Raw genomic sequence first — 27634 nt, forward strand, 5'->3', positions numbered from 1 at the left:
TTCAAGATATTAAATGATAACCAGTATGGCTTCAGAAAAAATAGATCAACAACTTTAGCTTTAATTGATTTAGTGGAAGAAATAACAAATAATATTGATAAAAAGAAACATACAATGGCGATCTTCATTGACTTAAAAAAGGCGTTTGATACTATTAACCACAACATATTACTGTATTACGTAAATTGGAAAAAATTGGCATAACAGGTACTGCACTAAATTGGCTCCAATCTTATTTAAACAACAGGCAACAATATGTACAAATAGGAGAATATAAATCTTTGTTCAAACAGATACATTGTGGAGTTCCACAAGGGTCCGTTTTAGGACCTAAACTTTTTCTAATTTACATTAATGACTTGCAACTCATCTCTGAAAAACTGAAATTTATCCTCTTTGCTGATGACACAACGATAGTATGTTCTGGGGAAAACCTGGAACAACTTGTGATCGAAATGCAAATGTTATGTGTCGGACGCAGCCCGGAGAACCGACCAGCGTTTGAAGGACCCAGTATGAAATAAGCAGAGCACGGTACAAAGGATAACAGAGTTTAATAAACATAACAGTGATGTGAAAAATATAAAAGTGCGCGGTCTGGCGTGGTGGATTGCGGTGCGCTCCCAGCAGCGCTAACGGTCCGGAGCCAGAACCAGTTCGGACCCAAGGACCCCGCCGACACCCCCCAGGTGGCCGCGACAAACCGAGTCTGTGAAAGAAGAAATCATTATGTGAGTCCACACTCAACACACAGAGAGACCACTCAAAGGTGTACAAACAGCAAACACTTCCTGGCTTAATTGCAAATCAGCTTCCCACCCTGCAGGCATAGAACACCCTGTTCACAAAACTCCACTGCAGTGGAAGCTGATTTAAACGACCAACATACAGCTCAATATAATAAGGTGTGAGGGACACCACATTTACTGACTGTATAAATGTTAGTCACAAAATCTAACGTACCTCAGGAAGTGTGCTGACGAGCGTGAGCCCTCACCCCCTCCTCTTTCACAGACCATGCATCAAACCTGGACGTTCTCTGCATCCACTGATGATGAGATGGCTCTTGAGACAACGATCTCACCCGTCTGGTCACAAGGTCGAGTCTCTGGCAAATACACACTGTGTACTCCAGTCTTAAATGCCACCATGTTCCAATCCATGTAGATGCACCACAGCTGTGAGTCCTGACGAGCCGCAGGTGATCAGCCTCAGGTGATCAGGGTGAGGTCCTGATAAACTCAGCTACACAGCCACTCAGTCCCAAATGCGCATCACCTGGAAGGAAAAACAAAAGACAGGACAGAAAACAGAAACAAAAGGCAGCCAGGCCCCCCCAGCCACACAACAGCAAATAGAAATTATTAAATTAAAAAATTGGTTTGATGGTAATAAATTGTCACTTAATATTTCAAAGACAAAACTAATACTCTTTGGAAACCGGGAAATGAAAACAAAAGTAAATCTTAAAATTGACATGGTTCCTATTGAAAGGGTTAACCAATACAGATTTTTAGGAATAATAATCTATCACAAGATGTGCTAGAAACCCCACATTGCTAGCATAAAATCCAAAATGGCCAGAAGTATTTCCATAATGGGGAAAGCCAAACATTTCTTAGATCAGGATTCCTTATATATTATTTATTGCACATTAATACTACCATATATTAGTTATGGCATTGAGGTATGGGGTAATACATATAAAAGTAATGTAGACAGAAAAGGGCAATAAGAATCATCCATAATGCAGGCTTCAGAGATCATACGAGTACACTGTTTTTACAATCCAAAATCCTAAAATTTAGAGATCTTGCAGAATTTAAAACTCTACAAATAATTTTCAAAGTGAAACAAAACCTACTACCAGATAACCTCCAAAAATTGTTTAGTGAAAGAGAGGGAGGTTACAATTTAAGAAAGAAATATAATTTAAAAAAACAGTGTGCTCGTACAACAATGAAACAAATGTGCCTTACGAGACATGGGGTGGATTTATGGAATAACCTAACTGAGGACATCAAAGTGTGTACTACATTACATCAATTCAAAAGAAATTTAAAGCTTAAAATATTAAAAAAATATGAAACTGAATAACATAATTTTCAGTATATATACAGGTGTGCATGTTTGTGGATCTAAACTATTATATTATCGGGTCATATCGAATGTATGGGAAACATGAATGCACAAGTGGACACAGGTTGCCCATGGTGCATGTGTGTGGATAAAAAAACTGTTATATTATTATGTCATGTTGAATACAGGGAAACGTGCATGCACGCATGGACACGGGTTGCCCATGTGTGCATGTAAGTGGATAAAATTGTTATATTATTAAGTCATATTGAATACAGGGAAACGTGCATGCATGCGTGCGGGTTGCCCATGGGTGCATGTATGTGGATAAAAAATTATTATATCATGAAGTCTAATCGAATACAGGGAAATGTGCATGCATGCATGGGCTTGGGTGCCCATGGGTGCATGTATGTGGGTTAAAATTGTTATATTATCAAATCTCATTGAATCTAGTGTGTGTATTGGTGTATGCAAGGGTATTTGTGTATAGAAGTAATGTATTTATGTAAATATATGTTGATATGTATAATGCAAGGTGTGTGTTTATATAGGTATGTATGATCTCAAAACTTTTTATTTATTCTTGTCTGCACAGCCAAAAATAATACATGTGAAAAGGGGTAGAAAATATAAGTTTTACTTCATCCTACTCCCTTTGAGTAATGTACGGACTCTAAAAGATGAATGTGCGCAATAGATAAATGTTTTTAACTTGCTCAAATAAATAAAGAAAAAAAAAAAAAATAAAAATAAAAAATCAAATAATGCATCTTGCTATAGAGTAAAAACTGTGAAAACATTCCTTGCAAAAAGACACATAGGGTCAATGTCATGGCCTGCAAATAGTCCGGATCTTAATCCAATTGAAAATCTTTGGTGGAAGTTGAAGAAAATGGTTTTGAGTGATTCCATATTTTTTTCCCTCTGCTTGGTCTAAAAAAGTAACCGTTACTGACTGCCACCATTTTTTTTTCCTGATTTCTTATAGTGTTTCTTAAAGCCAGAAAGTTGCCATTTGAAATGACTTTAGTTTTGTGTCATGTCTGTGATCTGCTTTTTTCCTACAAAATTAAACGACTGAATGAACATCCTCCGAGGCCGGTGATTCCATAATTTTTGCCAGGGGTTGTATATAATAGCCAAGTTGGCTCTGTGTGTGTGCATGGCTTTGTTCACAAAAAAACTGGGGAGAGTTGACATTTGCCATTTGGCATGCATGTATTGTGGGTCAAGGATGAATAGTGTGAAAACAAAAAGTTGATAGGACTAATATGTTTGGAGAAATAAGCAGTTTTAGCTAACCAATAAACAATGGATGTTGTGCTGCAATGCACCATGGGAGTTTGGGGTTTTGGGGTTTTAAATGTTATTATTGTGGTTCATGTAAGTTTAATGTTAGTGTTATTGATTTATTATGATTTTGTTGTTCACTTAGTTTAGTCACTTCAGTTAAGAGTTATGTTGCCGTCACTATGAGTTCAGTCTCGTGTTGCTGACACCACGAGTGAAATATGTATTGTTTGATCTCCACCCTATTTGTGTCTCAAATTAGAAGCACCTGCATGCCTAAAGACAAACAGCTGTGCGTGTAAATACATTAAGACAGTAAGTGAACATTAAAAATTACATAATTAACAGGAAATTATTGAGGTCTAAGGTTCTAAAAACATTCTGGACTCACACACCATTCACCAGTCACGTCATTAGCTTGTCTACATTAGCTTCCAACTTCAAGGTATTTTTACAGCAAATGAGAGCGGAGTCTGAAAGTGAACATTTACCCATTCTGGTTTGGATTTTTTAAACTTTGGTCTAAATAGGAATCTAATTTGTTCAACAATTCTTGTCATTCTGATGTATGTTTTTAGCATTAGCTTCTACATGATAGTAATGTCACCACTCTACTTTTACTAGCTGTGCCCAAGGTTAGAGCAATGCACAGCCAAAGTTCAACAAATTTGAGGTTTTGGTACAGAACACTTTCAAGGCGTGTGTCGCATTCCTCTGGGCAGACTGTAACAGTATGCTACAAATACAATAAAGGAGGAGCCATTAGAAATATTCTACTGAGATAATGTGAACATGGCTTTTGTCTGTGCTATAGACTATATATACTGGACAAACCCTGCATGATGTCACCCATAGGTTTTCTATAGAGACCTGAAACAGTCAATATGAAGCTCTTACCTGGGTGTTGCCATGTTGGCAGAAGTAGCAGTGCTAATGTTGGATACATCATGATGAACAGATAAATGGATAAAGAGGTGTAGCGTGGGTGGCTCCATGTCTGATGAAAGAAGCCTGAACACACCCCTATCTTTTAGGCCAAACCAGCTAAACTAACAGGCTAACCTCAGTTCAGGTGTTTATCAAATCATATTTCTGGGGACTGTACAGCGGTTCTCATAATGGTTTGCTTTGGTGTGGGCATTAAAAGTTATGAACCTCAAATTTTCTCAGTAATCATGTATTAATTGACCTAATATATTCGGCTACCGATAGCTGCTAAAATTGCTAATGCTGTTAGCATACAACATTAAATAAAACAAGAATTTCACTCAGCACGAATATTTCAGCAGGAAGTCTTAGATGATTCATTGGAACATTTCACCACAAAACAGACACAGCATCGGGGAACTTCCCACTAATCCTAGGGCCCACTAGTCCTAGTCCTAGTATTAAGGAGATCATATTGAAATTGTTTTTACAGGTATGGTAGGCTATATGTTGCACTAAAATAGGTTAAGTAATGTTACAAAAGTGTGACAATAATTAAAAAAATGTATACATTTAATTATGGTGAATTAAAATTATTTGTTAATTTTCAATTCAACAGATTTATAGACAACAGTACAATTAAAGGTGACCTATTAATGGTGTATGTCAACAGAGTCCTATTTTTATTTTTTGTACAAAGAACAAAACTAGATCTGGTTTGTTAGCTATCTGAGACACTCGGCTTAGCCAGTGTCACTCAAAGCGTCCACACTCCTCATTAGACATACTAACTTTGTGGCTTAAAACAACTTAAAGTAAGATGTTAGACCCCCCCCCATCGATACAGTTGTCATGGAGGAGTTAAACTATCTATACCATTTTTGTACCAGGTTGTATCATGTTTATTTCTGCTCTAAAGTTCTGACATGGTCTTGAATGGGAACCTGCTTGCTTTCGGAGTCAGCCTCAAGTACCCAGTCAAGAAACTGCAACTTTTTTCTTCTTCCAGGTGGGCTTCATCTGAAGCCTTTGAAGTTTACCACTTAGTCTGCACCCTCACTTTCACACTGGGTTGTGATTGGCCAGCTCAGATTTCTGATGCAGTAAGCTGAGTTCGTTGGTGATCACGTGGCACATTTTAGAAAAGTACTGTGCAGAGAAATCTGCTGGAATAAAGTATGCAAACACAGTATCTGATCTTTGGGTTTTGCACCGAGTGCACATGTAGTGTACGTAACTTTTGATAGCTGCTTTACTAGACACAGCTTCCCGGTAAACAGAGAAAAGGACTGTAAAAATATAAAATCAAGGTTACAGATTTTCAGAAATCAAATGTAAGCACATTTTTGTTTTTCACGCCTATCCCACCTGTTGCAGCAGACTGTCTCTTTCTGTCTGCAGCATGAATGTGACATCATCAGCTCTTGCCGAGTCCAGGGCACGGCGGTGCTTCTCCTCCTCCAGATCTGTTAGAATCTGTCAAATATACAGGCAAATGAAAGAAATCATGTCACATACAGACACAACTGTTGATTCAGGAGTTAATACAGAAATTTGAACTTGTTTTGTAACTAGCACAGATCCTGTTATTGCTTATTTTTTTTCCTGCCACCATTCTGTTCTACTCATCTCCTAACTAATCTGGCTGGATAGTAGACTTTTACCGGTGTCACAGACCGAACGGTCCCCCCTAAAATTGGTCCGCTCTGCCTCCACTGTGCATGCGTCATTTCTGAGCTCATCCGCTCATCTAAGACAGAGTCTCTTCACACAAAGCGATCGAAAGGATTAATGGGATTATTAACCATCAGATGACAAGGTAAAACCTCTTGAATCATTCTAAAGTCACTTTTAAGCAGAAACTCAGTGACGCTTTGAAATAACCGACGCGCAGTGAACAATTCAGCTAGCAGCTCATGTAGCCACGGTGCTCTGATCACTTCCTCCGTCTTTTATGATGAAGTAATGCTGAATTTATGTGGAAATAATTGTTGTACAAAAGCTTCAGATATCTGTCGCTGAGACAGAGGATGAATGGAGTGCAGTTTTAAGCACAAATGGGGTGATAATCCGTGAACGGTGGTTAATGATACATGCGCAGTGAAGACCAGGCGGACTGATGTTAAGGGGGCAAGTTTGGTCAGCGACACCGGGTATTACAGGCTTTTGTGAAGTACGTAAATAAACTCCCTCACGTTTATTGTTTAAGCCTCCCATGAACTTCCAGATGTTGAGCTCTTCTGTGAAAAAAAGCTCCATATCAGCCCTCTAAGCCCTGGGTGCAGCAGCTGTCTGTCTACGCTCCTGCTTTCTCCCAAGCAAAGACTGTAACACCTGAAACATGGGAGCCAACAGTCATGCAGGTCTGATGTAACGTGGTAGTGCTCATGTGGTGCGAGCCAGCTGGGTACTTGGGTGGGCTACAGAAATGACCTGAGTATTCAAATAAATAAATAAATAAAATTTGCATTTTCTTTCTTTCTTTGTCCTTTTTGTCTTGGCCATAGCAGATGTCACCCCACTGACTCTGGTCTGCTTGAGGTTTCTTCCTATAATCAAAAAATCCCTAGGGTTTTTTTTTTTTAAACTACTGTCTCCATTGTGCTTGCTCATTGGGTGGGTGAAGTCTAGGCTGTATTCATCTGCAATACTCTGAGGTAACTTGTGATTTTTTTTTTTTACTGTAAATAAACTGAATAGAACTGAATTCAATGTTGGTTTCTATGTGACTGTACATCCATCCATCCATTTTCTTCCGCTTTATCTGGAGTCGGGTCGCAGGGGCAGCAGCTCAAGCAAAGCCGCCCAGACCTCCCGATCCACACACACCTCCCCCAGCTCCCAAGGCGTTCCCAAGCCAGCCGAGAGAAGTAGTCCCTCCAGCGTGTCCTGGGTCTTCCCCGGGGCCTCCTCCCGATGGGACGTGCCCGGAACACCTCTCCAGCGAGGCGTGCAGGGGGCATCCGGAAAAGATGCCCGAGCCACCTCAACTGGCTCCTTTCGACGTGGAGGAGCAGCGGCTCGACTCCGAGCTCCTCCCGAGTGACCGAGCTCCTCACCCTATCTCTAAGGGAGCACCCAGCCACCCTGCGGAGGAAACTCATCTCGGCTGCTTGTACGCGCGATCTCATTCTTTCGGTCATGAGCCAAATCTCATGACCATAGGTGAGGATTGGAACGTAGATCAATCGGTAAATCGAGAGCATTGCCCCCCTACTCAGCTCTCTTCACCACGACGGTCGTGGTGACCGTCCAGATGCTGCACCGACCGTTACTGTATAATCAAATTAAGATCATATAGATCATACATACAAGTTTCTATAGGCTCTGATGGAACACTTTGTCATAAACTGAAGGATTACTGCTGCACTAGCCAAATTTGTCCATTACTCATATCTCAGAAAACACTGAAGCAAGACAGCACATTTTGGTCTCAACTTTCTTAAAAACACTAAGCGTCTACTGAATTCAGTTGAATATTTGTTTCACAAAAATGATCAGATATACCAGTTGTGATCTTTAAACCCACTGACATGATCCCTTGCAGTATTTCCACAGCTGAGCAATACAACACAGTTGCTTTGCATTTATAAGAGATAAATTTAGCCATCTGTAATTAATCTCAGTTGAACATCAGTCTTTGAACTTGCAGTGATGTACTGCAGAAGGGAAACAATTTTGTATGCTGGGAAAAATTTGACACCAAAATCAAGACAAGACAACCGGCCCCAACAATCTGCTTCAAGAGCAGCTTATAACATCAAGCATTATGCACCATAAGAAAACTTTCCTGTCTTAAACTACACTGTGATTAGATGGAGTGTGACCACAAAGAAATACAGCATTGATGAAGCTTTGTGTGAAACCTCAATAAACCCACTGAATGTGTGTTTTGTGTCTTGGTTATTGGTGTATAATAGCAACAGTGCGCCTCCTCTTACCTTCCTGTGTCTGCTCTCAGTGGCTGCCAGCTGTCCCATCATCCTCTCCTGCATCCTCTTGCAGTGAGCCATGACCAGCTTAAGCACAGCCAGGGGGTTTGGACCCACCGCTCGACCCTGCACCTGTGTGTGATGCTGAGTTTTTGAGTGTTCGGGCTCTGCAGCTTCACTATCCCGCTGCAGGGCCAGAAAAGGATCACTGAGGTCATACTGGCCGTATCGCTCCTGGACAAAAGCATCCCTGTGCTGAGCCTAAAGACAATAAACACATACCATTGTGATGTTAGGCCATTTAACTAACTTACATGAAAACAGACTCAAAAGGTGAGTTCTTTCAAATTTGGAAAAATAGATTTTATCTTTCACTTTAAGTACTAACTGGTCATGTAGATGCTTCTGGTATATACAGTGCCCTCCAAAAATACTGGAACACTTGGTATTTTACACATTTTAATTTGTTCATGCCATTTCAAATACAAAAAATACAAATTTCTAAAATTATCTTCCTCAAACTCAAACTGAAAGCAAATCTCTACAACTTTATATAAATTAATTAAAATATACTTGTCTGAAGGATACAGCAATAAAACTGATTATTGTATGGCTGCGACGCTACGTGCTCTCTGATTGGCTGATTACCAGTCGGATATTTTCCCATATTGGACGGGTTACCATGCCAATCGGTCTGCAACGTGTATTTCTGTTACAAACCAGGAAGGTAAAAAGACCCCATAGGTAAGTCTGGGGTCCCCTGCTGGAGCTGTTGCCCTCGCGACCCGATCTCAGATAAGCGGTTGAAGATGAGTGAGTGAGTGAATGAATTCAAACCAAGTTGTAGAGATTTGATTTCAGTTTGAGTTTAACAAAGATACTTTTAGAAATTTCTATTTTTTGTATGTGAAATGGCATAAAAAATTTAAAATATATGAAATGCCAAGTGTTCTAATACTTTTGGAGGGCACTAAATCAATCAATCAATCAATCAATCAACATTTATTTCTATAGGCCTCTACAGCAGTCAGACAGTGTCCAAAGTGCTTTACAGTAGAATCAAAGATCAAGAATAAAAAAAAAAAATAGAACAAACATACAATAGAGTTACAACGGCACACAAAAACAAAACACATCACAGCACCACTAGGTATTAAAAGCCAGTTTAAATAAATAAGGCTTGAGCTTTTATTTAAAAAGTGCTGGGTCAGAAATAGTGTGTAAATCAGGAGGTAATATATAATGAGACCACCCATTCTTCTTACAGTGTACTTCCCAAAATAGCTTTCACATTCGTAGCTCTGGATATTCAACATAACACACTATTCAGAACTGATTGTGGCAGCTCACCATTGGAGGAGCAGAGGTCAAATCTCCTGGAAATTCTGGTCAAGATTTTTTTTAAACCATTCTTCTGTTATTTATGCATTTTTTAAAGTACTCAGTAACCATACTGTCAAACAAAAAATGTTATTTTTAGAAGAAAAAAATTATGTCCCGTTTCTCACTTTCAGCTTCCTAGCTGAGTGGTCGATGCTATTCACTGACCAAAAAGCCATTATTCTCAATCATGTCAGTGAAATGTGATGAACATACACAGAAAACATCTCACCATCTTCCAATAAGAGTAGAACAGTGCTTCTGTACAGACATATTTCCAGTACTCTTTTACCCCAAAAAATCTTTAAGAGAAATATATCCAAATTAAATAAACTGTATCTGCATTGAGCAGAATTTAACATTTTTATGAAAAGCTGTATCCCTTAAAAGAAGCAGAATTGTTTTATCCTAGAACTTTGACCTAAAGTTTGATGAAGTTTGTCATCACAGTTTTTTTTTGTGTTCTCAGCACCTCCCTGATAGTGAGAGAGTGAACACATGAACATACATCCAGATGACATGTCCAGTCCTGACTGAGCAAGAAAAAAATAGTGTCTTCATATCTATGATTTGGATATCATAGCATGAGTTCTCCTTTATTGCAACACAGGAAAAACCTGCATAAAGATGAAAGCATGAGGCCGTGCCACATGTCCTAAGAAAATCACACATGAGCACAGAGCACAATAAAGCATTACAAACATTCATACAAACGTATGTTTTAGTACGTTGTGTACAAAATGAGTCAGAGCTGTAGGACAATTTCAGGGATTCAGAATGGCTCAGAACAGACTGGAGTTTCTGTTTTGTGTATCTTGTTGGTGCGAGTGTCAGCAGATGGTCTTTCCCCTTAACCCCAACACAAAGAGGTGAGGCAGTGATGTCCAACCCCCACCAGGGGCAGATGTTAACTGCTCCCTGAGGATGCAGGGGTGAAGACCCGGCCTTTGAAATCAGACCCATGCACAGAACGACAGAGGTGCGCATAATGAAGTGGTTAGACTGTGCCAACACCCAGCTGGTGTAACTGAATCAAAAGAGGCAGTGCACTTGTTTATATAACATGATAGACATTATGGAACTAGCATACATATCACATGACTCACAACCATTTTCCAACCCATATAACTGGAACGGCGAAATTAAAAACACTTCCTTTCATTCTTCAGTTCATTTTGGTATACTATTAAAAAATGAACTTGATGAATTTCCGTGTTCAACTGATGACAATCCAAAAGAACCTGTTTGGTGTATGCTTCATGGCATCAGCAAATACTTCCTGGTTAGCATGCATTGTGGGTTTAATTATACAACATACGAAAACTACATTACAGTGGTGATGAAAAGAGAAAACAAAAACCCTGATTTGTATTATGAAAGACTCTGATCAAAAGAAAATTCCAAGTATAAACACATTTATTTCTGCAGGACATCTCAATAAACTGAACCCACTGAGACTATGGTAAGGAATAAAAAGTGTTTTAAAGTTCCTATATTCACACTTTCCACCCAAGTACTTGCTGCTCTGCAATCACAGTAGTCTTATCGCACACCAAAGATGCCACTAATTGCGTCCTCAATCTGTGAGTAGTCACTGAATCTAAAGCCCCTTTCAAATTGGCGTATTCGTAGAGCTGCATATTGTGCCGTTGTGTTTCACTTAAGTACGCCCGAAATGCGCACGTACTCAGCCTTTTTCCGTGTTCATAGATCTGCTTGCAGCTGCGTGTGTTCACTTTTGAATGTGTAGCCCTTGCTGCGTTTTAAAACCAGTTCACTCCTGCCGGCTGTGCAGAACAACATCACTGCACTTGGAAAACAGTGGAGTGTATCATGAGGTTTTTACAATTTCATTACTGCCACATAGCCATAGCTGCTATTTTCTGCCTCTGTGGAAGTGTGCTCTGTTCTCTACTGCACGATGTGGTGCACGTCAGAAAGTCATTTAACGTTATTATTAATATTATTATTATTTTTTGTCTTGGTGGATCATTTTCATTGTGTACAGATGCTGCTGAGTCTGGCTGTGGTAAAGGCTGCTGTGAATGAAGCGCTGTGACTCTAAACTTTTAAAGCTCTGGTTGCTCCGATCACATCTGCTGATCTGATCAGACCTGAACGATCAGGACATCTGATGAGTGCACCGACATGCAGCGACGAGGCTTTTATTTTAAAGAGTCACAGCGCTTTTTCAGGTTTGATCAGACACAGAGAGAGAGAGAGAGAGAGAGAGAGCAACAAAGAGAGAGAGAGTGAGGGAGAGAGCGACAGAGGGAGAGAGAGAGACAGAGTGAGAGAGAGTGCGACAGACAGAGAGAGAGAGGGAAAGAGAGAGAGAGAGAGAGAGAGAGTGAGGGAGAGAGCAACAGAGGGAGAGAGAGAGACAGAGTGAGAGAGAGAGAGAAAGAGAGAGAGCGAGGGAGAGAGAGAGCGACCGACCTGTTGTTTCTGTTGTGTTTCTGGATTTCTGAGTTGAGGTTTGATTCCCTGTTCTGAGCACACACATATCCATCAGTTACATCAGCTGTTCTGATCACACAGAGGCACTGCGTGATCCTGTCCTCCAGCTGATTCTGACTCTGGGTGCACGCACTCAGTTTTTGGATGTGTACAGGAGCGTCGTGTTGCACAGACTTGCATGCAGAAACGCTGTGCTGCGCAGACCTGCTTAAAACTGCATATTTTATGTGTCCAGCGCTCTATGCCGAAGAAAATTAAACATGTTTAATTTCTTCCGTCCTACAAGCGTAACCCTCAACATTCTGCTGCGTAGGGAGCAAAAACTCAATGTAGAGATGCTAAAAGTGGGTGTAGAGCTGCTCAACTTGGCGTAGACGGTACACCACAATAAGCAGCTCTATGAATACGCCAGTGTGAAAAGGGCTTTAGCTGTTCCTATGATTGCACTTTTCTCAGGTCTCACAGGACCTTAGCCCTGTCATTCTCAACCACCTTCAGAGGTGTCTCCCACTGGGACTTCAAATCCATATCTTGTACACTATTCCTGACACATGGTTGTGGCCTCTCTGTTTATGCTGCCCCAGCTTGCATCATGCATCCTGCTACTATGTGCTGGACTGTCTCTGAAGGACATTTGCATAGCCTCCATCTGGGGTCATGTTGGCTGTGTTAGATTCCTGCTTCTATGGATTTGTAGTTGTGCTGCCACACCTGGAGCATTTGTGCTGTCCTTTAGGCTGGCCTTTTCGAGCCAGTGGTTGGACTTCTTGATGTCAGTCACATCCTCTATCAGTCGATGGTACATCTCATGGAGGGCTTTGGTCCAGCATGATACCTCCTCCTCCTGTTTCGTATCACCATCTGTCTTCAGATGTCTGAGGCACTCAAGTAGCAGCTGATCTCGGGGGGCATCTTTCTGATGTATTCAAGGAAGCTCCTTGTCTCATCCTGGATTGTGGCTCTGACACACACTAATTCCCACCCTCCCTTTTTCTTTTGCTCATAGAGCCTCAAGGTGCTGCACTGTGGGTGGAAATCTCCCTGTATTGTGAGGTGTTTTTGTGTCTTGACATCAGAGGCATCTATCCTCTCTTGTAGCCAATTTATTATTCCAGCTGAGTATTTGATGACTGGTTGGGCGTATGTACTGACGGCTCGGATCTTATTCCTACCATTGAGCTGGCTTCTCAGTGCCTGTCTTAGCTTCTGTAGGTATTTGGCTGTGGCTGACCTTTTTGCATCTTCATCATGGTTCCTGTTGGCTTGTGGGATTCCCAGGTAATGTAGCTCTCCTATATGTCCGCTATCCTACCTTCTAGCAACTCAACCCCCTCAGTCCAGAACAACTTCCCTTTTTTAGCCACCATTCGGTACAGTTATGCAGTCCAAATGACATCCCAATATCCTCACTGTGGATCCTGGTGAGGTGGATGAAGGAATCAAATATCACTCTTAGTATTACAGCAAGGTGGTTGATCTTTACATCATTCCTATATACTGTGCATAGAAAGTCTTCACCAGCACTTCACTTTTTCCACATTTTGTTGTTACAGCCTCATTCCAAAATGAATGAAATTGATTTTTTCCCTCAAAATTCTCCATACAATACCCCATAATGACAATGTGAAAAAAGTTTTTTTTTTTAGATTTTTGCAATTTAAAAACAAACCATGAAATAAATACCTAAGAAAGCACGTGTTGTTCGTCCTTCGGGGTCGAAGATGACCATGGCTCCACTAGGTGGCTAATCAGTGACGGTGCATCCGGAGGTGGCTGATGAGGCCAATCCGGGCTTGAAAGGTGCGCCCACATGCGGGACACACATGGGTAGGTGCTGCGGTGAAGGTAGAGGTAGCTCGGGCCTTGCGTGCGGCTCGTTTTGTTTTGGCGTCCGCGATCCGTCTGGCCTCTGCTGCGCGGGCGCCACTGGTGGTCTTGCTGTGCCACTGAGGGCAGTTGTGGGCAAGCGTTTCCCAAGAGGTGATCTCAAAGCCCAGGTTTTTCAGGGACGCTTTGAGACAGTCTTTGTAGCGTTTCTTCTGCCCCCCGACAGAGCGCTTGCCCTGGCACAGTTCTCCAATACAGGAGCTGCTTTGGCAGTCGAGTGTCAGGCATTCTGATTACATGGCCAGTCCATCTGACTTGCGTCTTCTGCAGGAGGGTGTAGATGCTGGGGAGGCCGGCTCGCTCAAGGACCTCCGTGTCTGGGACTTTGTCCTGCCACCTGATGTGGAGGAGGCGACGGAGGCAGCTCATATGGAAGTGGTTGAGCTGCTTGGCATGTCTGCTGTAGACAGTCCAGGTCTCACTGGCATACAGCAGGGTGGTTAGAACCACTGCACAGTAGACCTTCAGCTTGGAGGTAATGCAAAGTCCTCTCCGTTCCCAGACATTCTCACGGAGCCTTCCAAATGAGGCGCTGGCTTTTGCAACCCTGTTGTTGATTTCTGCATCGATGTTGACTGCGCGAGAAAGGGTGCTACCCAGGTATGTAAAGTTGTCGACCGCCTGCAGATTCTGTCCTGTCACTGTGATGTGGGGTTCTTGGTATATTTTTCCGGGTGCTGGTTGGTACATCACTTCGGTCTTTTTGGTGCTGATGGTGAGACCGAAGTTGTCGCATGCTCTCGAGAAGCAGTCCATTTCATGCTGCATCTTCTGTTCTGTAGCTGCGTTGAGCGCGCAATCATCAGCAAACAATAGATCTCTGATGACGGTCTCTGTCACCTTGGTGACAGCCTGGAGGCGCCTGAGGTTGAACAGCCCACCGTCAGTCCTGTATCTGAGGCGAATGCTGTCCTGGCCGTCCTGGAAACTGTCGGTCAGCATGGCGGAAAAGACCATGCTGAACAGTGTCGGGGCAAGAACGCAGCCCTGCTTTACGCCGTTGGTGACTGGGAAGGCCTCTGACTCGTCACCATCATGCAGAACTTTCACCATCATGCCGTCATGGAACTGTCGCACCATTGTGATGAACCTGCTGGGGCAGCCAAACTTTTCCATGATTTTCCATATAATATATATATATATATATATATATATATATATTATATTGCTGTAGATCATGAACAGCGCAGTTCACCCCCCTTTCCCCGTCCTCCTCTGCCCAAACATGCATGGCACTGCATTCTTCTGCTTGTGCATCACTTTCAGTAACTGCTTTTATAAATGCTGCTCTGCAGTTCAGTCTGTCAGCTTCATTTTCACACATGCTCTGAGTGCACGCACGCGCGCACGCACGCGCGCGCACGCACGCACACACACACACACACACACACACACACACACACACACACACACACACACACACACACACACACACACACACACACACACACACACACACACACACACACACACACACACACACACACACACACACACACACAGATGACATCAGGTGGCTGAATTTGAGTTTCTGTCTGAACAAAGAATGTGGCCCTCAGCGAGGAGATTACAGAACAAAGACACAAAGTCTCAATGGCTTGCCTCATGCACTGTCTCCAAGTGTGACTGAGTAGACTTCTGCAGGAGTGTGATGTGTGTAGCCGACTGTGTACCCATCTAATTGGAAATCTGACTGTTTTTATGCTGGGCCTTGAAGTAAAATCTCTTCGTAGTCGAGGAGACAGAAGAGCAGCTCCCTGAGATTGGCATTTGTATAGACTTCACAGGACCGGGCTGGATTGGACTCTGTGTGTGTGTGTGTGTGTGTGTGTGTGTGTGTGTGTGTGTGTGTGTGTGTGTGTGTGTGTGTGTGTGTGTGTGTGAGTGTGTGTGCGTGTGTGGCAGTCTCAGCCAAGGCAGGGCTTAGACTTGGTTTATTCTGATCATAATGACAGAGTGTGCTTTCCTTTATGAGAGGGTACAACAAGAAAAACCTCTCTGGTGTAAAGTTCTCATTCCTGCCCTGCTACTGACAACAAATTTATGTACTATTAGAGCAGAGCTTCGCAAACCTTACGGTGTCAACAACCGCCAAATTGATGCATTTTCCAGCCAGGGCCCCCAGCCTAAAAACATTTTACCAAGCCACGATGTGTTTAAGTAACAGTATAATTTCATTTTTGCAGCATATTTTCAGTCAAAGGGACATGATGCATCCTCCAGAATGATCAGCTATCTCTAGGGTTTACAGAGAATGGTCTGAAAAAGAGAAGATATCCTGTGAGCGGCAACTGTGTGAATGAAAATGTCTTGTTGATGTTAGAGGTCAGAGGTGAATGGGCAGACTGATTGAATGGGCGACTAAGTGATGCTGTCATTCAATATGAACCAACATCTCTGAGGAATGTTTCCAACACCTTGCTGAATCTATGAGACAAAGAATTAAGGCAGTTCTGAAGGCAAAAGGGGGTTGAACCTGGTACTAGCACGGTGCACCTAAAGTGGCGGGAGTGTATATTTATGGCTTGTTATTGTAACTAAGAGCAAGTAATGTTGACACAATGTTGTTAAGGGATATTACATTATAAATTGATAGTCCAAAATGTGAGATTCCAACTGGTTAACAACCTGACAATTTATCATTGCCATTCATTATCTGTCCACAAAACACCTCCTGCCCACCACTCATCCAGAAAAATGCAAATTACAAGATACATTGCTGTTGTCTGAAGAAATATGATGCATAACTAATTTTGCATCAAACATGCAGTTGAAAAACATCACTTGCATGTGGAGGGAGCGTTAGCTATAACATTTTGGCCATATGGTGCCTTTCTCTGGGTATCATCCAGCAAGATGGTTACTTTCAAGATGTGGGAATGGGCTGGTTGTCAATCTGGGTGGTTACCAGCCAAGACCAGGGGTGTTTCCATGGTATGGTGGATGTGAGGATGCTTGGTACCAATGCATTTTCACAGACCTGAACACAAAGGTATTCCTTTCAACTTTCATAGGATGCATTCTAAATCTCTTGTTCCAGTGTTCCTTGGTCATGAAGGATGGTTCAGGTTTGTTCTGATGATAAAGGTTTGATGATGGAGGAGAAACGTTTTTAACAGTCCACCAAGTCAATCTTGGATCAGTGGTTGGAGTGTGTGTGTGTGTGTGTGTTACTGCTGCAAGAAAAGGAAAGGAGCTGCTGCTTGCCAGAGGGGCTGTGACGATCTGCAGTGTCACATCTCCCTCACTTGGGTCATAAAGAATACAGGCCGACTCAGTGGGCGTGTCATTCATTCATTTTCTATACCTTCTTACTCCAATCAAAAGCCACGTGTGGGCTGGAGCTTATCTCAGCAATCATAGGACAAGAGGCGGGGTACACCCTGGATAGGATGCCAGTCTATCACAGGGCAATAAGGAATCTAGACATATGTAACAAAAGCATAAAATGAGGCAACATTTTGCTTACTGCAATGGAGTTACTACATGCACAATCAGATTTGTGGGATTAGATTATTTAACAGGAAACATCAGCCAAGACAGAAAAAGTAAAATACAACCCCAATTCCAATGAAGTTGGGACGTTGTGTAAAATGTAAATAAAAACACAATACAATGATGTGCAAATCATCTTCAACCTACAGTATATTCAATTGAATACACGACAAAGACAAGATATTTAATGTTCATTTTGAAATGGATGCCTGCAACACCTTTCAAAAAAGTTTGGACGGGGCAACAAAAGACTAGGAAAGTTGATGAATGCTCAAAGAACACCTGTTTGGAAACAGGTGAGTGTCATGATTGGGTATAAAAGGAGCATCCCCAAAAGGCTTAGCCGTTCACAAGCAAAGATGGGGCGAGGATCACCACTTTGTGAACAACTGCATGAAAAAAAAAGTCCAACAGTTTAAGAACAATGTTTCTCAACATTCAATTGCAAGGAATTTAGGGATTCCAGCATCTACAGTCCATCTAATCAGAAGATTCAGAGAACCTGGAGAACTTTCCACATGTAAGCGGCAAGGCCGAAAACCAAAACTGAATGCCTGTGACCTTCGATCCCTCAGGCGGCAATGCATTAAAAACCGACAACACTGTGTAAAGTATCTTACCACGTGGGCTCAGGAACACTTCAGAAAACCACTGTCAGTTAACAAAGTTTGTCACTACATCTACAAGTGCAAGTTAAAACTCTACCATGCAAAGCGAAAGCCATACATCAACAACATCCAGACATGCTGCCGCCTTCTCTGGGCCCGAGCTTATTTGAAATGGACAGACGTGGAAAAGTGTGCTGTGGTCTGATGACCATCCAGATTGTTACCAGCGCAAAGTTCAAAAGCCAGCATCTGTGATGGTATGGGGGTGTGTTAGTGCCCATGGCATGGGCAACTTACACATTTGTGATGGCACCAACAATGCTGAAAGGTACATCCAGGTTTTGGAGCAACACATGCTGCCATCCAAGCAATGTCTTTTTCAGGGATGTCCCTGCTTATTTCAGCAAGACAATGCCAAGCCACATTCTGCATGTGTTACAACAGCGTGGCTTCGTAGTAAGAGTGCGGGTACTAGACTGGCCTGCCTGCAGTCCAGACCTGTTGGCCATTGAAAATGTGTGGTGCATTATGAAGTGTAAAATACGACAACGGAAACCCTAGACTGTTGAACAAATGACATCGTACATCAAGCACGAATGGGAAAGAATTCCACCTACAAAGCTTCAACAATTAGTGTCCTCAGTTCCCAAACGCTTATTGAGTGTTATTAGAAGGAAAGGTGATGTAACACAGTGGTAAACATACCACTGCCCCAGCTTTTTTGAAATGTGTTGCAGGTATCCATTTCAAAATGAGCAAATATTTGCACAAACACAATAAAGTTTATCAGTCTGAACATTAAATATCTTGTATTTGTGGTGTATTCAATTGAATATACAGTGCTGTGAAAAAGTGTTTGCCCCCTTGACCCTTTACATGTTAGATTTTTATTAGGACATCAAAAAACAAAACAAAAATTCAGGCCTTGTATATTATAATTTCCAAAATCATGTTCTTTAAACTCACAGTGAAAGTAAATCTAACAGTTTGATATAAATTAATTAAAAATCTAAAACCCGAAATGATGGTGAGTGTTGCATCACCAGCTAGCTTCATGATGAAGTGGTATAGAGAATGTTTCTATTAAAAAAAAAAGGAAAAAAAAAAAACCTTGAAAGTTCAGCTACAATTTGCCAGAAGGCACACTGGAGATTCAAGCATAGATTTTATGTTTTGTTGAAAGAAAATTATTCTCTGTGCAACTCCACTATGAAGGCAGGAGTGGGGATACAAAATGCAAAACTTGCACTATGCACAATCTCTTCAATCACAGCCACATAAATCTATAACTTCTTCAGGGTTGTCCTGATGTCTTGGTGGCTTTCCTCACTCTTCACCTTCTTATACAGTCACTACGTTTTTGAGAACTATCTATTCCACACAGATTTACCATAGAGTGCATTACTGTTTGTATTTCTTCATAATTCATGTAAATAATGTCCAAGACATAGTCAGTGTCTTGGGAATGTTCACGTATCCATCCCCTGACTTGTCCGAAGGAAACTGTATATAAAAGTGATGGTTTACATGTGCTATACTAAAGGGGGCACTTACTTATTCACACCATCATTTTGGCTTTTAGATTTTTAATTAATTTATATCAAACTGTAGAGATTTGCTTTCACTGTGAGTTTAAAGAGCATGATTTTGGAATTCTAATATACAAGGCCTGAATTTTTGTTTTGTTTTTTGATGTCCTAATAAAAATCTAACATGTAAAGGGTCAAGGGGGCAAACACTTTTTGACAGCACTGTAGGTTGAAGAGGATTTGCAAATCATTGTATTTATTTACATTTTACACAACATCCCAACTTCATTGGAATTGTTGTAAAATCTAATTTTGCATGATATGACCCAATTACTCATAATAAATAGATAGTTGCATATGCAAATAATTGCATACTGAGCTGGGGTTTTTTTCTTCTTCCTGGAATGAGCATGCAAGGTAAAGTGTGGGAAAGGTGGATGCAATTAAGTGCTTAGGAATGCACCCATACTGTGGTTTAGCTATGAAAACAGTGGGTGATCCAGAGACTTGTGACCTGTTCAGTTGTTGCTTTCTCCATTAATACATTCCTGCAGTGGTAATACGCCGTGAAATACAAAGTTGATTCTCTTCACGTGGTAAAAATTTTCTGTGTCAGTTATCTGCAGCCTCTGGGCACAAATGTGCCCTTGTCTGAGGTAAAGAGCAAAGGAATCCAGTTTCCACATTTAAACAATGAAATCAGGCGCTGGATGGACAATATGCTCCTTTGGATGGTGCTCAGTGCGTATCTCCTGTTACAAGAGCGCAGACCAGCCCTTAATCTGATTCCTACACCATCACTGTGAGTGAAAGCAGTGGCTACTATTAATATGAGGGTGAGTGAGCACGTTGGGCGCATGCTTGTGTGTATTTGCCTGTGTACAAGCATGCAGCTGGCTGTCTCCGGGGTTACATCTCAACTCTCAAAGCATGGCAGTGGGCTATGGGTAAAGCATGCATTCCTGATGAATTGGTGTGCACCTCAGTAGAAACAGACAGACACAAAAACGACAGCAGGACCAGACGTGCCAACAGAAAAAAAAGCTTCCTTCAACTTTTTAGTTGCAGTGAAAACCTGCACCATCTTGGCCCTTCACACCACAAGGTTTCACACCACTGAGGATGGTTTAATAATAAAATACAAATAATCAGCACAGTAATCCATCATGTCATCAATCATGGCATGATTATCAATACTGAGGATATCAAGATTTCATCTGATAGGAAAATAATATGTCACGTACAAAGGCGCCATGTCCAGTCCTGAAAAATGAAGCTCGTGTGCAAATATGACTCCACAAGTGAGGCCATCCCACAATGAGCTCCATGGTAGCAGAAATAAGCATGCTTACAAAAATTCTTTTGGTCTCTGTGGCTAGCTTCCTCATCAGCTTAAGATATTTTATGCCATAAAGTTATAAATAATTAGGGCCTGGATGCTTTGCATGCATCGATTTCTATTTAATCCACTAGATGGCGGATGCAGCCTGTGAGCTGTTGCCAGCAGTCGCCATCTTGCTTTGCGTTATTCCGCGTTGTCAGGCATTAGATTAAATAGAAATCTATGATGCACTGATTTAAAGTTGGGTTAAAGTGATCTGAAAATGCTGTTTTGTGCAGCATCCAGGTGCTGTGACAAGCTGAGAAAGGAGTATCAACTGGTTAAATAAAGGTTAAATAAATAAAAAAAATCAATAATAATAAATTGTGGAGTGAGCTTTCATAAGTGTGTATTATTTCTGTGTGTATTATCTGAACACTACTGTATCTCACTTTTCATCACTTCACAGTTGTTGCCTTCACCACTTGTCTTTCGTTCTTGTCTGTCTTCATGTTGTTTTGGTGGTTGGCCCTTCCTGGTAGAAGCTGTCTGTTGGCTTTGAGTAGGATGGTGTACGCTGATCGGGAAGGGCGGATGGAGGTCACACACGCACACCACGTTCACTCATGCACTACATACATACTATCTGTCTTGCAAGAACAAATTGCATATATGTGTATTTGGTCTTGCAAGACATACATAAATTGCATACAGTAGTGTTCAGAATAATAGTAGTGCTATGTGACTAAAAAGATTAATCCAGGTTTTGAGTATATTTCTTAGTGTTACATGGTAAACAAGGTACCAGTAGATTCAGTAGATTCTCACAAATCCAACAAGACCAAGCATTCATGATATGCACACTCTTAAGGCTATGAAATTGGGCTATTAGTAAAAAAAAGTAGAAAAGGGGGTGTTCACAATAATAGTAGCATCTGCTGTTGACGCTACAAACTCAAAACTATTATGTTCAAACTGCTTTTTTAGCAATCCTGTGAATCACTAAACTAGTATTTAGTTGTATAACCACAGTTTTTCATGATTTCTTCACATCTGCGAGGCATTAATTTTGTTGGTTTGGAACCAAGATTTTGCTCGTTTACTAGTGTGCTTGGGGTCATTGTCTTGTTGAAACACCCATTTCAAGGGCATGTCCTCTTCAGCATAAGGCAACATGACCTCTTCAAGTATTTTGACATATCCAAACTGATCCATGATACCTGGTATGTGATATATAGGCCCAACACCATAGTAGGAGAAACATGCCCATATCATGATGCTTGCACCAACATGCTTCACTGTCTTCACTGTGAACTGTGGCTTGAATTCAGAGTTTGGGGTCGTCTCACAAACTGTCTGCGGCCCTTGGACCCAAAAAGAACAATTTTACTCTCATCAGTCCACAAAATATTCCTCCATTTCTCTTTAGGCCAGTTGATGTGTTCTTTGGCAAAATGTAACCTCTTCTGCACATGTCTTTTATTTAACAGAGGGACTTTGCGGGGGATTCTTGCAAATAAATTAGTTTCACACAGGCATCTTCTAACTGTCACAGCACTTACAGGTAACTCCAGACAGTCTTTGATCATCCTGGAGCTGATCAATGGGTGAGCCTTTGCCATTCTGGTTATTCTTCTATCCATTTTGATGGTTGTTTTCTGTTTTCTTCCACTCGTCTGTGTTTTTTTGTCCATTTTAAAGCATTGGAGATCTTGTAGATGAACAGCCTATAATTTTTTGCACCTGCGTATAAGTGTTCCCCCCTCCAATCAATGTTTTAATCAAACTACGCTGTTCTTCTGAACAATGTCTTGAATGTCCCACTTTCCTCAGGCTTTCAAAGAGAAAAGCATGTTTAACAGGTGCTGGCTTCATCCTTAAATAGGGGACACCTGATTCACACCTGTTTGTTCCACAAAATTGACGAACTCACTGACTGAATGCCACACTACTATTATTGCGAACACCCCCTTTTCTACTTTTTTTACTAATTGCCCAATTTCATAGCCTTAAGAGTGTGCATATCATGAATGCTTGGTCTTGCTGGATTTGTGAGAATCTACTGAATCTACTGGTACCTTGTTTCCCATGTAACAATAAGAAATATACTCAAAACCTGGATTAATCTTTTTAGTCACATAGCACTACTATTATTCTGAACACTACTGTATATGTGTATTTATGTATCTAAATGGTCTGCCAGTGTGGCATTTACCGTTACTATATTTGCAGACGGGGAAAAAAATCGTTCAGATATGCTGTGGCAATGAGAAACATTACCTCGCAGTGACATACAGTGTTTTTGAACAGATCGCACAATGTTCACATCTAGTTCACAAAATTAATTGCCAGAGATTTTGAACATTTCAAAATTTTCTTCACTTGCATGCAACCGCACACAGCTCATGCAAAGTTTACAAGTTGCTCTCTGGCAAATCAAATTTGTGCACGTGTCAAGGTCGCTTTAGGTGCTGTAAAGGTGGAGGCATTTGAAGCGGCCCCATTTGAGCTTCAACACTGCTCTTCAGAAAACCTATGGGTGACATCATGGAGGGCTTGTGCAGTACTGCAGTCTATGAGTACAACACATACATACTCAGGAATGTTCATGTATCCATTGTGGAATCACAAGGGGAGAGGTAGTAGACGGACACTAACATCCCTGTACAGGATTGGCTGTCACACTCCAAAATGGCCACTCTGGAACACACTACATCTCCCAGAATGCATCATCACTCTGACAGGCATAAATGCTTCAGCCACCTAACTGCAGCAGGACTGAACACCTGGTGGGAGCCAAAACGAAGATATGACAGAGTAAGGAAGGCTGAAAGAGAGCCAAAGATGAGAAGGAAAGATATCTAGCAAGAAACTACTGCCATTCTCAGAATTCTTAAAAGACGGAAGACACAATTTATGCTTAACCTTTTTTTTTTCTTGGAAAGACTCCAAGTTGTGAAACACTATCTCCATAATGTTTGAAGCTAATTATGGGTTTGGATGAATTAATGACCCAAGTGGCTTGATATCTGCTTCTGTTTTTGGAGAACAAAGCACATTTTAGTTTCACCACTGCCTCTTTATTATACTGGACTGCCCTGCTCCATCTTAACCTACCCTGTTGACCTCTCATGGCATTACCCCATCCTCTGACTTGCTTTAAAAAAAATGGCTGTAAAAAGTGATTATTTAATCATTATATTTAGAGTTATGTTAGTTTGTCCAATTCTGTATTTGGCCTCTTAAAGTGGAAGTACTTTTAAAATGAATGTTATTCTTTGAAATAAAGCTAATCCTTGTTTCATTTCACTTCCACTGTGAGTGTGTACTGGGGAAAATTTGAAAAAATACTTACAAACTTAAGTTGATTGTAAGGGAACAAGCTTTTTGTTGGGGGTGGGGGGGGGTGGGGGTGGGGGACAAAATGCTTTTGGGAACCACTGTGCTAACATACTATACTGGGATGGATATGGATGTGCAGTGATCCTGGGACAAAGTGAGCATACCTGCTCATTTTGATGGATGCACGATCCCATAATAAGGCTATAATGGACTCCATTTGTGTACATTTACTGAATACACAAATACTTTCAGATCATATTAAATAAGAATTCCAGAAAATTACCCTTTTTAGATGTTTTAGAGGTCACCATATCACTTAGGACAAGTGGTTAAAGCTTGTTATCAGAGGGTCCTTTGGTCCTAAATCCCCAAGTTGCTCCCGATGTGTATTGAGCACCTGACATCAATGAGTGAATGTGATATAAATGCAATCCATTTACCATTATTTATTATGTCCGCCAAGGACATAATAAAAATCATCAGTGTTTATTTATTTGTCTGTCTGTTAGCAGGATTACGTCAAAACTACTGCATGGATTTTGACAAAATCTTCACCACAGATAGATATTAGGGCATGGAAGACCTAACCCCACTGAATTTTGGAGGTGATCCGGATTCTGGATCAAGAATTCATTTTATACAGGCTTTGAAGGATTACATCAAAACTACTTCACTGATTCTCACCAAATTTGCACCACAGATAGATATTAGGGCATGGAAGACTCCACTGAATTGTGGAGGTGATCCAGACTGGTGGACGTCAGAATTCTGCTCTTGTTTACAATTCAACCAACACTGCAGCAAGTAGAACCTAAATGGCTTGTTAATGTTGTTGGATGAGGCAATAACAACAGATAAACCGCTTCTTGTCCTCACGGAACCCCCGATAAAGTCATAAGAAGTGTTCGTATGGACGTACCATTTCCATATGAAGCTAAATGTGCACTTTTACCTCACTAAATATAAATAATCTTTTAAAATGACCGATTACAGTTAGGTGTTTACCTTAGCTCAGCTGTCCTCTTCCGATGTGGATGTCAACTAAGCCATTACAAGTCGACTGCCGAGAAGAGGCTGGTCTTGTTGTGTGGGCCGCTGAAGAGGAGGTACTGCTGGCCCACCACCACTAGAGGGCGCCCTGCCTGGAGTGCGGGCTCCAGGCACCGGAGGGCGCTGCCGCCTTACAGGAGCAGCCAGGATGACAGCTGTCACCCATCACCGGAGACAGCTGATCCCAATCACTACGGAGGTATATCAGCAGGACGGCATCTCCACCTCATTTGCCGAGATATCGTTTCTACCAGAGAGGTAACGTATTAAAGCAAATAGAGTGCATCTTTTGGATTGAGCTAGTTTTTTTGGATTACTGTTCCAACGAGAGGTGGAGGTACCTTTCCTGCTGTTCGGAGTCCTGGGTGCATACGCGCCCCCATCTAACTGTTCTTTGCTCCTCGCCAGCAGTACCAGGTCCGACACGCGGAGGCAGTGGCCACCTGGGAGTTCGGGACTTGGCGGCTCCAGTATTCCCGGGGTCCTGTGGCGGAGGAAGCCGTGTGGTTCCGGTCTTACCTTGGAGAGGCGTCTCCTATCTTCGAGCCTGCCCACACGACACTTTTGTGAATTGACTGTTGTCCATTGCTGTGATTGGTTGTATTCGTTGTGCACATTCACAACAGTAAAGCGTTGTTATTTTGACTTACTCCATTGTCCGTTCATTTGCGCCCCCTGTTGTGGGTCCGTGTTCCTACACTTTCCCAACAGGTCTTACGGGATGAAAGTTTTACATTTACTGAGACAAATGTGCAATGTTTACCTCACTAAATATTATTATCCCAATGACAATATTAAACTTCAGCAATACTAACCCCAATAACATTAATTAGCTGGTTAGCTTCCACTTATTTACATCCTAAATGAATAATATACTGATTAAATTAATATTTGTCCCTAGTGAACCCCAAAACATCTAAAAAATAGAGCCATGATTGCAATATCCCAGAATTTTCTGTAAAGAGTTTGAGGGACAAATTCGTATTAATTCAGCCTGAGTGAAAGGTACAGTTAAGCCAACTGGCACATAGTTAGCTGTGGAGGTGGGGAACACTCACCCACCAGCGAAAGGATCTATCCTCAGAAATAGTGCTTCTCTCTCTCGTCAAACATAACGAGTAGTGGTTGGTTGCACACAAATCTTCTCTCTTATTATCAAATGATTGGATACAAGTGCATTTTGTTCACATGTGATATACATTTGTACTTCAGAAGGGCTTCATACGACACATTCTACTGTGCACGTAGAGTGCTCGTGTTGGTGAAAGAGATAGCAAATGTAAACTGTGTTCTAAGGTGTGTGCTTAAGGCTTAAACTGGATCCTCCACACCTTCTACTAACACACTAACCACAGATAGCACCGAGATAGAAAAGATGCAAACACAAAACTTCGCTTTACTTTAAGATGTGTGCAGTGATGAAACACCCAAGTAATGTTTAACAGCATCAGATTTTATGATCAGTGGTTAAAGATGAAACATGGAAGCAGGTGCTAAAGGCCTTTGATCAGGCAATGCATGGTGCTGTATTTCTTAAAAGCACATACCACAAAAAGAAAAAAAAATGGATTGTGCAATTCTGTGATACTCCACAACCGGTTGTGCATAGATTAGGTCATAAAAAGCATGCAGGCACAAGCACAGAAGTCACGTGGACTGAGATAGCAGTGATTTATCTTACTGCAAATCAGCTCCTATCTCACGCTTCCATAACCTTATTGATCATTGTTACAGTTGTATGCAAATGTTTTGGCACCTCTGATGATATCCATGATTTTCCTTTATAAATAATTTGTTGTTTGGATCAGCAATTTCAGTTAAGTATATCATCTAGCAGACAAACACAGTGATATTTGAGAAGTCAAATGAAGTTTCTAGGATTTATAGAAAGTGTGCAATAATTCTTTAAACATAATTAGGCAGGTGTATAAATTTAGGCACCCCCACAGAAAGAATACATCAATATTTAGTAGATCCTCCTTTTGCAGAAATAACAGCCTCTAAACGCTTCCTATAGCTTCCGATGATAGTCTGGATTCTGGTTGAAAGCATTTTGGACCATTCTTCTTTACAAAACATCTCCAGTTCAGTCAGGTTTATTGGTTTCTGAGCATGGACAGCCCGCTTAAAATCACACCACAGATTTTCAATAATATTCAGGTCTGGGGACTGAGATGGCCATTACAGAATGTTGTACTTGTTCCTCTGCATGAATGCCTTAGTAGATTTTGACCAATGTTTAGGGTCGTTGTCTCATTGAAAGAGCCAGCCCCGGCGCAACTTCAACTTTGTCACCAATTCATGAACATTGTTCTCAAGAATCTGTGGATA

At 41.4% G+C, this 27634-nt stretch overlaps 1 protein-coding gene across 1 annotated transcript in view; it reads right to left on the reverse strand.

Annotated features, from left to right (window-relative positions):
• The window catches only part of cttnbp2nlb (CTTNBP2 N-terminal like b), an 83246-nt gene that overhangs the window by 16501 nt on the left and 39111 nt on the right, over window positions 1-27634 (reverse strand). Inside the window, exons 3-4 of the mRNA XM_034172562.1 lie at window positions 8241-8492; window positions 5668-5775 (exon numbers count right to left, since the gene is read on the reverse strand). Of these exons, the coding sequence (XP_034028453.1) occupies window positions 5668-5775; window positions 8241-8492 (360 nt within the window). The remainder of the gene's footprint in view (window positions 1-5667; window positions 5776-8240; window positions 8493-27634) is intronic.

The sequence above is a fragment of the Thalassophryne amazonica genome, chromosome 6 (assembly GCF_902500255.1).
Source record: "Thalassophryne amazonica chromosome 6, fThaAma1.1, whole genome shotgun sequence".
Lineage (NCBI taxonomy): Eukaryota > Metazoa > Chordata > Actinopteri > Batrachoidiformes > Batrachoididae > Thalassophryne > Thalassophryne amazonica.